General features: G+C 33.2%; 1 protein-coding gene across 1 annotated transcript in view; it reads right to left on the bottom strand.

Annotated features, from left to right (window-relative positions):
• Positions 1-14,442, bottom strand: part of LOC145268652 (metal-response element-binding transcription factor 2-like) — a 122,755-nt gene that overhangs the window by 45,476 nt on the left and 62,837 nt on the right. The window contains exon 4 of the mRNA XM_080124137.1: positions 4,465-4,557. Coding sequence (XP_079980263.1) covers positions 4,465-4,557 — 93 coding nt within the window. The remainder of the gene's footprint in view (positions 1-4,464; positions 4,558-14,442) is intronic.

Genomic DNA, 14,442 nt, shown 5'->3' with positions numbered 1-14,442 from the left:
GGGAGCGAGACTGTACTGGCTAGTGGCAGTGTTAGGTGGCAAGATAGTGAAATGTGTTGTTTTGGAAGAACCACAAATAAATTAAATTTCATTATTTTTTTTATTTATTTTTGTTTTTTTGTTTGTTCCTGCAATGATACATTAATGATAATGACGATAATGATAATAATCTATATGTATATATAAAAGTGAACTTGAGTGTGTACATTTTCCTACGCAATAACTGTCAATTTTCAGTTTACAGACTTGAAATTTGATATAAAGGGTACTGAGATTTGGGAAAATATTTGTAATCCGTTTTCGACCAGAAATTTGGATGTTAAGGAGTCAAAGTTCAACGTTTTTACCTTTCAGAACTCTACCAAACTCCAACAATTTTGGGTCTAAACACTTGAAATTTTAGATATAGGTTTCTTGGACATGGATCTAACTTAATAACTTGATTTGAGCCCAAAACAATAAAATGTTAAGGAGTCATAATAGGGGTCAAAATTAAAAAAATTTATTTTTTTTTGCTCAACATACACCTCCAAACACCTGGGCAACACGGGGCTGAAATGCTAGTATATATATATAAATAATGGAAAGACCGAGGAGTGAGCACTGACCTAACCTCAACCGTATAAGTGCAAAGAGAACTGGGACCGTGGGGAGGCTTATTGCCACTCAAATTCCAGCGAAGATCAATAGTCGCTGTCAACGAGAAATCAATAGCAAGCATCTGTTGCAATAATGCAAATTAATTTGCAAATATGATCGAAAGAGGTGGAGAGTACAAGAAAATCTGGGGAGACTTGTCACTCAGCTTCCAGGGAACACCATAGGCTGTATTCAATGAGATCTTTGATGACCTGTGGGAAAGCTCTTTGTGAAATAATAATAATGATGCGAATATTAGTTAATTATTATTTAATGTCTGTCCTTGCCGATTTACCAGGTCACGTGGGAGCTGCTCACACTACCCGTAACTCACCTAGATAACGTAGATTTCTTTGTCTATCTTGACTTTACTATCACACCGACTGGGCAGGCAGCAGATGAACTTGGAAAGCGAATAGGAACAGCATCGATCGCATTCGTTCATTTCATGTGTTCGATTCATAGTTCTTGCTCATTTGTTTGTTATTTACTTTTTTACCGTTTATAATTTTAATTGTAATCCCAAGTTTAATCTGATCATTAGTTCATTTTTGTTAGTCTCCTGTATGAGGATAAGACTTGTTTCTTTGAAAGTCCATGAATTAAATTGCACTCATGTTTCATCAGTCGTTAAACAGTTGATAATTAAAATAACTTTTTAATGTTATTGGCAAATACTTGGTGCAATATCGGCCCTGTGTCGGCTTCGTCCAATTAAGGAAGTTTCCAGGGAATATCAAATTCACTAGCAGCTGCCTGCTGCATTTTTATCAGTCAGGAAAAGATGGTACATAACTCTATATATAATATTCTGATTGCAGAAATTCCCCTCTGGACAAAAGTATATTTGCAACAACAGATGCCACATCCAAATCTATTATGTCTACACTATTAGCCACTATCTTATGTAACTTTAGAACGCCATTATATACACATTTAATCGTTATAATAAAATCCTACATTTCATCCTAGGAGCAACATCATCACAATCACAACCATCTTTAGATGAAATAGTTCCTATTTTTCCCTCTAAATCTAAAGTCCTCACAGCACCCTCAGTCATCACCAGGAAGAAATATACGCATTATAACTATATTGTTCTGGCACTCTCTGTAACTGGATCATACACTTATAGACATACAATTATCTTCCTATTTCCTCAAATCAAAAATAATAATTTCTCTCTTGTGCAATTCTGGCAATTCTCATTGGCTGAGAACATAAAAATTTGTTATTCTAAAACGAACACGTCTTTAATTCATTTTAAATTTTACTTTAAATTTTGAATTTCTGATAGCGAATACAAGAGTTACGCCCCTCATTACAAATCTATCCGATGTTATAGGGACAACACCAATTGTTTCATGATAAAGGGACATAACTATTATCCACAATAATACAATGTAATTTCAGAACAATGTAGTTCGATTTTATGTTCAATAATTAAAAAAATAGTTTAACAGTATTTTTATTAATACTTAAAAAATAATTCAATAGTATTTCGATTTTATTTTTGATATAACAAAATTTTTTACTGAACAACAAGAGTACAATTTCCAAGACATTTTTTGTATTTTCAAAGATTTTTCAAGGAAATAATAAAAATAAGGCCTTTTCAAGGCAGAAGTCAAATTTCAAGGAAATAATAGAAATAAGGCCTTTTCAAGGCAGAAGTCAAATTTCAAGGACTTTTCAAACGTGCATGCAACCTGTAAAATTAAATTTTATTTATTTATTTTGAAATAGAGAATCACTTGATAATCTGTTAGGACGACAGAACCACAACCTAGGGGAATTAACTCTTTCTGTTTCAGGCAGAGTTACCTCCCCCTTTTAGCTCTGTTATATAGAGATGCGAAAAATAGATATAACAGGCACCAACAAAAGGATGACTTTGAATCCAGATGAAATGAAGATGGAGAAATACTTTTTTTTCCGTGATAGTTGTGACACAAACTCAAGAAATAGCAGACGAAGACTGATAGATGTAATTTCTATCATTCCATGTAATTTCTATCATTCCATGTGTTTTACTTCTTGTAAAAAAAAATGTCTACGTCAAGTCAACTGTGAGTATCTTTATTTCTTTCACTGCTTTATGTGATTCATGTGCTAATTTTTAGCAAGGCATTACTAAACTCTTGATTTTCTTTATTTTGTCATTTAGTCCTCGCATTCCATGAGCGATGTTTCTGACAAAGAGGAAAGATAGTAATTGTCTGTATTTTTGAGATGAGGTGTTTTCATTGATTGAGATTGTTGGACTGACTTCCTCATCTTGGTTGTTATTGTCACAACGTTTCGGCCGTTTTGCCCTCTGGCCTTCATCAGGTGTTTTTTTGTATCGAACTGGGGAACCGTTTGTTAGGAGTCTCGAACCCAACCCTTTATTATTATTACGCATATTGTAATTTGGACACCTCTGATAGAGAGAGAAGACCTTGATTAACAACATAGGTTTAACATTAACAAAAACCAACTAAGAATTGTCCTAGTGACATATGGCCGAGTGGTCCTAGACGTTGTATCAAAGTTTACAGTTACCCAAAGGTGCGGAGTTCAATCCTGAACGAAGGCAGTGAAAAAGTAACATTCACAACAGAGAATCAGCAACTATGTTCCAGAGCCTAGCTGGAGTCCGAACACGGTACCCCCGTAATAATAATAAAAGGTTGGGTTCGAGACTCCTAACAAACGGTTCCCCAGTTCGATACAAAAAAAACACCTGATGAAGGCCAAAGGGCAAAACGGCCGAAACGTTGTGACAATAATAACCAAGATGAGGAAGTCAGTCCGACAATCTCAATCAATCAAAGAGGAAAGAATTGCTGTTTTCTAGGTCAAAATCTATTCCATCTAACACTTATTGTTGACAAGTTTTTGTTTTTTTTTACCTTGAAGTATCTTTTTCATATTTTTATTTGTGAAGTGTTATCCTCATTTTCATAGTTGTTTCACCATGTTTCGGCCAACTCATCCTCTGGCCTTCTTCAGATGGTTAGTGGATAGAGGCATTGTGGCTGTATGGTTCAGCACTGTCTGAAGATAGTTCTTTCAATCTTAATCAAAGCAGGCCAAAGACTTAGTTTGCCAAAACATGAGACATCAACAACAACGGAACGCAGTAATTACTGAGTATACAGTTCAGAGACTCAGCTGTAATAGAAATCACTTTTGCAAACGACCTCGTGCTTGTTTAGCCTGTAAAATGCCAGCAGAAAATGTAGAAAAGTCAAGCATAATTTTGTAGGTCGCTCATTGATGAATGTATGCAATTTGGTAACTGTTAAAAGGGACAAATTCTAAAGCACGAGGGTTGAGTTGAGTTTTTTTATTGGACAGCTTAGAGAACAAACGGTGGAAGATAATATTGAATACACAAGGATTTATTGCAAGTGGAGGAAAGAAAGGAAAAAAGATCTTTGTGCGTTGTATCAACAAGAGGACGGTTTGACACTGCCATTTTTTTTTTGTTTTGTCCCCTTTCCATTCTCTATCAGTATTCCTATACCGTCACAGTTAACCACCTGAAGAAGGCCAGAGAAATAGTTGGCCGAAACATGGTAAAACAATAATAACTATGGAGATGAGGATAAAAGTGCACAAATAAATATACAAATTATTCATCTCAAAGGATTCCAATAAAAAAAAACAAAAAAAAACAATTGTACTTTTTTGTTTTCGCTCTTTACATCAAGTGGCTTCATGCTTTGTCTGGAGCAATTAAAAAAAAAAATTTAGTTACGATATGCCGACAGCCACATTTCTTAGACACCTCATGGGCCATTGTGTCGTTCAAATTCAACAAAACAAAATAAGACTTACCCAATCCACAATTATCACAGAGAACAATTTCATCTGGAATATCCGACGACTCTCCTTGACAAGAACAACACATTATTTCTCCTTCTTTGGCCCCTTAAAAACGAAAGACGAAGAAAGGGGTCTTTAAGCGAATTGAACAAAGAGATGAATAGAAAGATAAAAAAGTAAAATTTTCAATTCTTTGGATTATCCAAACTACGATTCTCATCGCTTTCGTTCAACCTTGAGAGACAATGGATACCCCCTGTAAGAGTAACTGCACATGTAATTGTAAAGCAAGGGTTCCGCAATCTCCAACCACGCCTCTCCTAAATCGGCACAGTTTGATTCCAATGGCAAGAAGTTCAGAACGACTGGGAACAATGCAAGCAAAAAATGCATAGGACAAAAATAATTTCTGAATTTTTTGAGATGAGGATTGATTATTCATATCATTTGGATTCTGCGGACTACTGTTCTCAGCATCACTGTCATTTTCACGTTTTGGTCCATGTAACCTCCAACCTTCTCCAGGTGTATCTTGTCAAACTCGGGAATGTTTCTGTCAAACTCAGAAATCTGAATGGAATTTCAAACGGAAACCTTTATTTACTTCATGGGGGTAGCGTGCTGTCCTGGCAAACCAGCTTTAGTTTTGCTGCTTTGAGTTGAATTTTGCTTAGGTTTTTTTGGTTTTTTGCTTGGTGGTTTCCCCTGTGGCCTTGCTAAGCCACTAATATATATTAATAAATAGTGATATTTACAAGGTTAAGGCTCCCAAGATTCGTACTAGAGCTGTCCACAAAGACCCGTGACAGTGGTTAGAGAGCTTGAAATAAAGCAATTGTAAAAAGCGATTTTCTCCTCACAGTTGAAGGTTCAATGGGTAGAAATCCTAAATAGTTCGTAATTGTATTTTTTTGGTCGCCCACACTGAGAACGGAACCTTCAACCTTCAGGAGAAAATCATTTTTTTTACAATTGATTTTTCCAAGTACTCTAAACACTGTCCCATGGGTCCTTGTGGACGGTTCTAGCACAAAAAGTGAAAGCATCTATCATTATGGGACGAAAGTAAAACTTATAGAGAGAGAACGGTGGAGAGTAAGACGACTGAAAAAAGCAGCATCAATTACTAAGTAGACCTAGTTTAGAATTTAACAAGATATGGAAACTATTAATCGTAAAAAAAATATATATTTTATTCGTGTGAAAACGCACTTAATTTCCTTTTGATGGATTGATTGTTGCTGTTTCTTCAGATGAGTTAAGGGCAAAATAGATTCACTAATTGATATAATAATTAAGTGATTGATTTTGCGCTATGAAACAGATACTGTCAAGGATTGTAAATGTCAACTGAATCAAAAGAATAGATTGTAAGATGGTCAACATCATGAACTTTGGAATATAGACTTTTGTCATTAATTCACTATATATATATATATATATATATATATATATATATTAATATAGAGTAATAAATAGTGACATTTACAATCTTAAGGCTCCCAAAATTCGTACTAGAACGGTCCGCAAACACCCATGCCACAGTGGTTAGAGAACATGAAAAAATCAATTGTAAAAATGATATTCTCTTCAAGGTTGAAGGTTCAATTCTCAGTGTGGGCAACAGAAAAATACATTTGCGAACTACTTTGGACTTCTACCCAGTCATGGCTGATGGAACGAGAGCATGCTACCTCCATGAAGTAAATAAAGGGTTCTAATCGAAATTCCGTCCAGATTTCCAGGTTCGACAAGATACACCTGAAGAAGGTCAGAGGTTACATTGACCGAAACGTGAAAATGAGAAGAATCGTAATATGAAAAATAAAGCAAATAACTATAAAAAAAACATGGGTTCTTGTATAGAATTTACCGTATATTAAGAACAAAAATAAAGAAAAATCCGTATGATGTATGTAGCTGTGATGAAATTTAAATATCATATCCCAAAAATCGCATAAATTGATAAAGCAATCTTATTTTTAAATAAAAACCATTTTTAAGTGATTAATGGGAATTCATAGCCATTATAACATCAATAAGTGTGAATTATTGTTGAAACGGGAAAGAGGGCTTTAATAAACCAAGCAACATATACAGATAAATAGAAAACAAAATAAACAAGTGAGGGTAGTTGTTCAGAAGTCCACCCCCACCTGCCCCATTAAAAAAAAAAAAAAAACATTGCTTATAATATATGTACCTGTGACTGAACGAAAGGATCATTCTCCAAAAATCACTTAAATCGATCAAGTAAATATTTTTTAAATAAGAAAATCATTTTCAAGCAAGGTTTAGCAGTTAATAGGAAATAGTTTGTTTTTTTATTTTTGTTTCTTCAAGATGGTGATATGAGACAGTCCCTCTTTGCTTACTCATAGAATTTGATTTTCTTAGTTAAAAATAAAACTACTTGATATATTTACGTGACTTTTGGAGGCAAATCTGAATGAGCTTTCACCCTTCTGACCGGAACCCCCCGCCATAAAATTAATTCCGTTTCACGTTTTCTTATTTATTCTGCTGATTATCGCTGATAACCGACTGAACTTTCATCTTAGACTTTAAAAAAAAAAAAAAAAATCTGCTATTTAATGACTTAACGTGTGTGTGTGTGTGGGGGGGGGGGGCACTTTTCAAATATGTTTGAATTTAACCTGAAAAAAGTAGTGCGGTACCAAAAAGTGCATAAACACCTTTTACTTTTTTACAAAAACATTTGAATTATTTCGTTTTACTACACCACAGCGGACATGTGAAACCTTAATAAGTAGAGTTGTGCTGATAGACCACAAAGTGGGGTATCAATTTATTAGAACGTTATAATTGAAAAGTGATCCCCAACGTTAAAAGTTATTAAATCAACTTTTACAAAGATTTTCTTTCCTGCTAATATTAAGGTTAATCTGTTATCATAAATAACTCGCAGAAAAATTAAGAAAACGTGAAAAGGAATTTTATGGCAGGGGGCAGGGGGTATAAAGCTCATTCAGGTCCGCCCTTTTGGAATATGAAATTTGTTTACTATCACGGAAATTTACATCACAATTTTTTTTTTTTTTTTTTTTTTTAAATATAGGGGAATTCTTGACAAGAACAAAAACTATTATTTAGACTATGTTCTCATTTATGCATCAGCTTTCGAAACAATTATGTAAAGATGACTGAGCATGTAAATTATGAAGCAAGAGTTGCACAATCTCTACTCAAAACTCTCCTAAATCAGCTCTTGATTTCAATGGGAAAGAGGAGGTTACGGCAACTGGAAACAATAAACAAAGAGCACATACAGCACCTGGTATTCCCAATACCATTTGGTCACCCATTTAGTACTGACCAGGTTCAATGTTGCTTAACTTTGGTGATTTAAAGTAGGATTCAACATCTACAATGTTATTTTCACGATTTCTTCCTGTTGACCCAAAAATCTGTCAGAAATCTAGAAATTAATCCTTTTGAATTCACGGGCTAGATTATTCTTGTTCTGTCAGCCATGGCTAAGTAGAAATGTTACTGGTTATCCAGGATTCTCTTATATTAAAAAATGAAAATAGGATAAAGAGAAAACGCAAAGATAATATTGCAAAAATCACATGAATTGATCTAGTAATTATTTTTATAAATAAGAAATTTGATTTCTAGCAATTAATATGAAATTGTAGGCATTACAAGGCTGATTTCACAAGTTGAATTACTGTTAAGGTGAGAAAGTCGCTTCTTGCTTACTCATAAAATTTGACATTTTTAGTTCAAAATAAAACTACTTGAGCAATTCACATGATTTTTGGAAGACAAAATTTTGGTTTCATCACAGGTACATATTTCATACATATTTTTCTTTTTGTGTTTTTTTAGTGTAGGGACAATTTGGGACAAGAACCGAAAATCCAGGTATCCAATTTGGAAAAAAAATCAGAAATTGAAGAAAGTAAAATAATTTTTTGAAAATCATTTGTTTAGCAAAACGAACCAAAAGCTCCAAGAATTTATAACTACAGGAGTACCCATGCAAAAAAAAAAAAAAAAGTTCTTGTCGAAAATTCCCCCTATAAAAAAAATTAATTTTTTTAGAAAGAAAATTATTTTTAAGTGATTAATGGGAATTCATAGGCATTACAACATAAATCTTCTAAATTTTGAATTGTTGTTGAGTCATCCTCCTTTGTTTCTTGGCGGGGAAGACAATCACTGCTTACATATGCATAAGATTTGATTATCTCCTTGAAAAAAAAAATAAATAAATAAAACGACTTGATCAATGTGATTTTTAGAATATGATATTTTTATCTCATCACTAGGTGTGTCAGAAACTTCATGAAAAATATTGAATAATTCCACCCCCTGTCTTTCCAAGCTTATAACTACTCGAAAAATGTAATTCAACCCCTAATTTGTTTTTTTTTTAATTAAAGGAGCAAGGACCAAGGTTTCATTTAAAAAAAAAAAAAAAAAAAAAAAAAAAAAAAGGTTTTAAACTTCGGACTTCACAGGTAAATTTCTAAAAAAAAAAAACACTTTTTTTTTTTGTTTTAAATTTGAATATATTATTTATTGATCCTTTATCTTCAATTTGTGATATATAAAACTTTGGTGAGTAAATTAATTATTTACTTTTTAATAGACATTTCAAAGGGGGGGGGGGTTAAAAAAAACGTTTGTCTAAAATATTATATTCAATTTATTGGAAAGAGCATAAAATTTCACATTGATCCTGAAAATATCGTAAAAATAGAATCAAAAGAAAAATATTGATAGATTTTTAAAGTTTAAAAATTGAAAAATACTGAACTCGTAAAATTCAATTAATTTCATTACTGTTTTTTAAAAAAAAAAAAAAATAATATTTCTATCACTTTTCATACAACTTTAATAGTTTATTTTGGAAGTATAACCCATAAAGAAAATAAAAAACCCACTTTTAAAAAAAGAAATTATGAGTTTTTTATATTTTACGCGCAGTTTCATGTTAAGGGTGACAAAAATTCCGATACACCTATCTCATCACGGTTATGTCTATCATGCATATTTTTCTTTATTTTTTGCTTTTTTAATATAGGGTGAATTCTGGACAAGAACCAAAATTTTATTTGGACTACTGTTCACATTTACTAATCACCTATTTAATCTTGAGAGACAATGAACACGCCTTGTAAGGATGGCTGCACATGTAATCTTGAAGCCACACCACACCTGAATCGACATTGCTTGATTGATTGCTTGGGTGGTCTCATCTCCTTCCCCCTATCTCCACATTAAAAACGGCCTCCTGCCTAATTTGCTCAGTGGGGAAGCAAATAAATATCCCACACTGTATTAAAAGTTTCCCTTTTTTTTTTTTAGAGTTTTTCTTTAACATTCAAGGGAGATAATTTCAGATAACGATATCAGAGTTGCTCCCCTTTAAAGATGCTTTGTTTAGTTCCGTCTTACTGCAAGAACTTAGACATTACGGTCAAAAAGTGGAATTGAGAAGTCAGCGCCCCCAAAGAAGGGCACTCTGACCAGCAATAAGTGCCTGGGCCGTCCCGTCGGAATTCCCTGGGGACGGCGCTCAGGCGATTAGCAATCAACCAACCCTTTCTCGATTTGATTTAACGGTTGTGAATTAAAAAAACAAAAAAAAAAAAAATAGAATTTAATTAATAGATCTCTTATTCCTCATTTTCTTTTTTTTTTATCTCATATTAGTCGCTGGATAATCTACCGGGTATACTTGTGCATAAGTCCATCTTGTGCATAAGTCGATGTGCATTTCAAGACCAAAGTTTGTGTCATTTTAGGTATTACCCGTGTATGAGTCGACTGTAGTTTCTAAACAAGTTAAAGGGTTCGTCTCGACTTTTTCTTGCACAGATAATTTCCTTTTCGGTGTTTTTTTTTTTTGTAAGACATATTATAAATTGTTTCTCAGCATTTGCAAGGGATAATACGTGCATTTACGCAAGTGTGGTCTATTCGATTTTCGTATATAGAACCAATCCGTTGTACAAATGTTGCTAATCAGACATTCTGATCAATGACATGCTGTAGATTCCAGGCGCAGTTAATGTTTTTACACATAATTTATGTTACATACCATAATAACGTAAACGCATACATTGCACAAGCCGTAATATACTGTAATAATGTAAACGCATGCGTTAAGTGCCATTAAATGGTTTCATTAAATTGTTAAAACTTGTTGAACTTAGGGGGGGAACGACATATCGTAAGCACTACATTTCTTAACCTACTTAAAAAAAAAAAAAAAAAAAAAAAAAAAAAAAGTCATCATCACCGAATACATCATATCAAACTTAGGCCTATAGCCACGTCTAGAGAGTGAACATTGCGTGAGCTATTCCAATAATTATTAAACCTCCCTCTGAAAAACCGCGCATGTGCGTACATGCTGGCAAATATACAACAGTGGGATTCAGAAGGAGTACGATTAATTACTAGAATAACTCGTATAGTAACCGAGTGCACAAACAAAATGGCATTTTCTATGTTATGATCGAGCACAAAGTCGCTCTTTAACACTTATGTATAAGGTGACCCCCCACAAATGACCTTAAAATCATCTATTATATAAGTCTCACCCGTCTGTTTAAAATGTATGTATGATTGCCTAAAACTTTCGACAGAGACGAGAGATTTTCATGAGATCAGTATCGTTTTGAAGTTCGACCCTTCGGACAACAAATATCAAAAAATTGGCTAAAAAAATGAATATCTTCACCCTTAATGGGGCACTTTTTTTACAAAGAGAGGTCGCTTTTTTGCAGATATTTTCGAAAGTCATCGTCTTCTTTTTGATTGACTAGCCTTAATTTAAACCTTTGTCACTTCCGGTTTGGAGATGGACGCAACAGCAAAGACATCACTTTTTAATTTTTTTTTTTTTTTTTTCACATTCTTTTCGTCCTTCGCCATACAGGTTTTAGCCTGCCTTCCTACTACCACATTTTTTTTTTTTTTTTTTTGCTCAACTCATAACTCATACCTCCAAACACCCAGGCAACACTGGGCACCCAGGCTAGTCGTTAATAAAGTAGATTGAGTAGAATTTGGATTATTTATAGGGACAGTCAACAAGAATTTGTTTACATTGGATTTGAAGGCTACCATGTTGTATTCAACCAGAAAGCAGGCCAGCAGAACAGATTCCATGAACAAATCTTTTTTCCTAGAACTGCCCGCTTGTCTCCAAGAAATTTGACTTATACACAAGTATATATGGTGTGAAAAAGGCATGCTCCCAGTTCTGGATCCATATTGAGGCAGTGATTGAGGCTGAAGGCAGCTACACTGAATAGATGTCAGCTCTATTACATAATCAAGTTTTTTCAATAGAAGTTTTAAATAAAGCTCTAGTGTTGCTTTCTCTAGAGTAACATGTTTAGCGTTCCACCCTGTGTGTGTGTATATATACACACACGCGCGCGCATACATACATGTGTGTATATATACAAGGTAGGACAGGAACAACAGGTGTTTTTGAAATTGCTGTCACAGATTGGACAAAATAATGGAAAAACCTTGTGAATGTTGCATCAATTAATAAGCGTTTTAAACGTATAAAAATTGAAAAATTACAAAAATGTTGGTTTCTGAGGAATGTCTGCTGAGGGGAGAGGCAATATGTGCTGGTGCAAGATCTTTTCTTGCCAATCCCCCATCGTTTCAACACTGTTTCCAGTATCTTGTCTAACCTCTCTAATAGCAATTTCAAATACACTTGTATATGCATATACGTGTGTGTGTGTGTATATATAGCAATACACATGAAAAAATTGAAATAGCTTGAAATATTTCAATATTGGTATGCATAGAAAGAGCTTGATGAGCTAAGAAAGAATCTTTTTAAATTTTTGAAATCTGATTAAAATTAAGGAAGTTATGGCTATTTTTGTGCCTCACACGTTTGGATATTTTTCCCTCTTTAAGACCATATGCGTTTCGTCACATTTTTTACACTACTTTTTCAGTAAAAATGTCATATCTTTGTTAAAACACAAGACTAAGAAATGAAATTTACCATATAAGTGTATTTTTGTACAAGGAATCAGAATATGCAACTGAAAATCTCCCCAAGTTTATGGTTTCCAAATAATCTGCAGTAAATGTGCATAAATATGCAGCAATTCCTTAAAAATGCCATGTATCCATAAACAGAAAAGAAGTTGGAGAACTCAAAGTTGAATTGTAATGTGCTTTATGTACAAAAAACTTAAATCTAAACATAAGACCATTTAAAAATGAATATATTGCAATATTTCTTTGGTATTATTGTAGATTAACACCTTCTGTTTAACCCCACTCAACTCCTTCTGACTACCCCTCCAAAATGTGATTCTACCTTTTTAGGAAATTATGTATAAAATGCCATGAAAACCTTTAATGAAAGATAAACAAATTATTTTAGAATTGAATGTAAAATAATTTCCTATTACAGGTCATTCTAGCATTTTAGGGCAGTTAACTTTTTCTTTCTATGGGAAAATATGCATGCTTTTTTTTTTTTAAGGATGATTATGTGTAGTTTTAAGAGGGTTTCTATGCAATGAAAATATAGGGAGGGTTGCCATTCGGTCTTTGAATTAATTGTAGGGCTAAGGAAAATTATGTGCGAACATACTGAAAACTTGACAGAGACAAAGGTAACAAAAAACAATATTAGAGGGGGGAGCGGTTAGTTTCACAAAAATTTAATGTAAAATAATTCATCATTTCCTGGCCATTCTAGCATTTTAAGAAAGTTAACCAATTTATTTTTATGTGTATTTTTCTTTAAGGAAGGATCTATTTTTTGTTTGTTTATTTTAGATGCTTGTATGTGGCTTACAGAGGTATTTTGTTGGGGGGGGCTTGCCACTCGAACTTAGTGTTATTGTTAGGGTTAAAGAGTGTTTTAGGAGGAGACTTGCCACACATAATTTGTATTAGAGGTGAAGTTAAGAGAGCTTTTTTTCAAAGAGAGCGTTCAAAAATTTGTTGATTTCTATTTTCGAGGTTGAAGGTGTTAATTCCATAGGCCGTTTATACTACGCTGGAGCAGGTTGTAAAAATATCTTTCGTTTAATAAGTAGAAAAAAAAATAACAAAATAGAAAGCTTCCTAATTGTAGTTTGATGTGTTTTCTAACTGCTTTTAAAATTTCAAGAATATTGATATAGATTTTGAGGGTTTGTATTACTATACACATAGATTCGAAAAAGTTGTCAAAAAAACAAATATATAACAAATAAATGTTATCAAAAGCAAGTTACTTTTCTACCTAACTGGATAATTTTTTAGTGTTTTTATTTAATGTAACATGTTTATTCAGCTTGAAAACAGTGTTTACCAATGTTTTGGAAAATTTAAAATGGCGCCCGACTCTCTTGAAACGGTGAGTTTGGGGAAAAGAGTTAAAAATAAAAAAGTAGACAAAATACTGCTAGAAACTCGCTCAATATATGTTACCGTGACATAGGTTGACATATATTCGGTGAGTTTTTAACAGTATTTCGTATCGTTTTTTTTTTATTTTTAACTCCTTTTCTCAAACTTACCGTGTCAAAGAGAGTCGGGCCGGGCGCCATTTTTAATTTTCCAATACATCGGTAAACACTGTATGTCTTTCGAGCTGAATAAACATGTTACATTGAATAAAAACACAAAAATATATCCAGTTTGGTAGAAAAGTAACTTATCTTGCCTTTGATAACATTTATTTGTTATATATTTGTTTTTTGACAACTTTTTCGAATCTATGTATGAACGAGATTTTGATACTTATTTTGATTTTGAAAAAAAAAAAACATTTGTGGCTGTTCGCAGTAAAACATTGTTTTAATTCGTTGTTCAAAACTAATTTAAAGAATAAAAGTGCATGCAAGCTTCCTAATTGTAGTTTTTGTTTTTTTAACCATGTTTTTAAATTTGACGAGCAATGTAAGAAATTGCAACAGATTCATAATGCCGAATTGGTTGGGATTGTTATTATACATTCTGAAAACCGAATAG

The sequence above is a fragment of the Euprymna scolopes genome, chromosome 44 (assembly GCF_053919585.1).
Source record: "Euprymna scolopes isolate OS-2025 chromosome 44, ASM5391958v1, whole genome shotgun sequence".
Classification (NCBI taxonomy): Eukaryota; Metazoa; Mollusca; class Cephalopoda; order Sepiida; family Sepiolidae; genus Euprymna; species Euprymna scolopes.
This window is presented reverse-complemented; position numbering and strand designations above follow the sequence as displayed.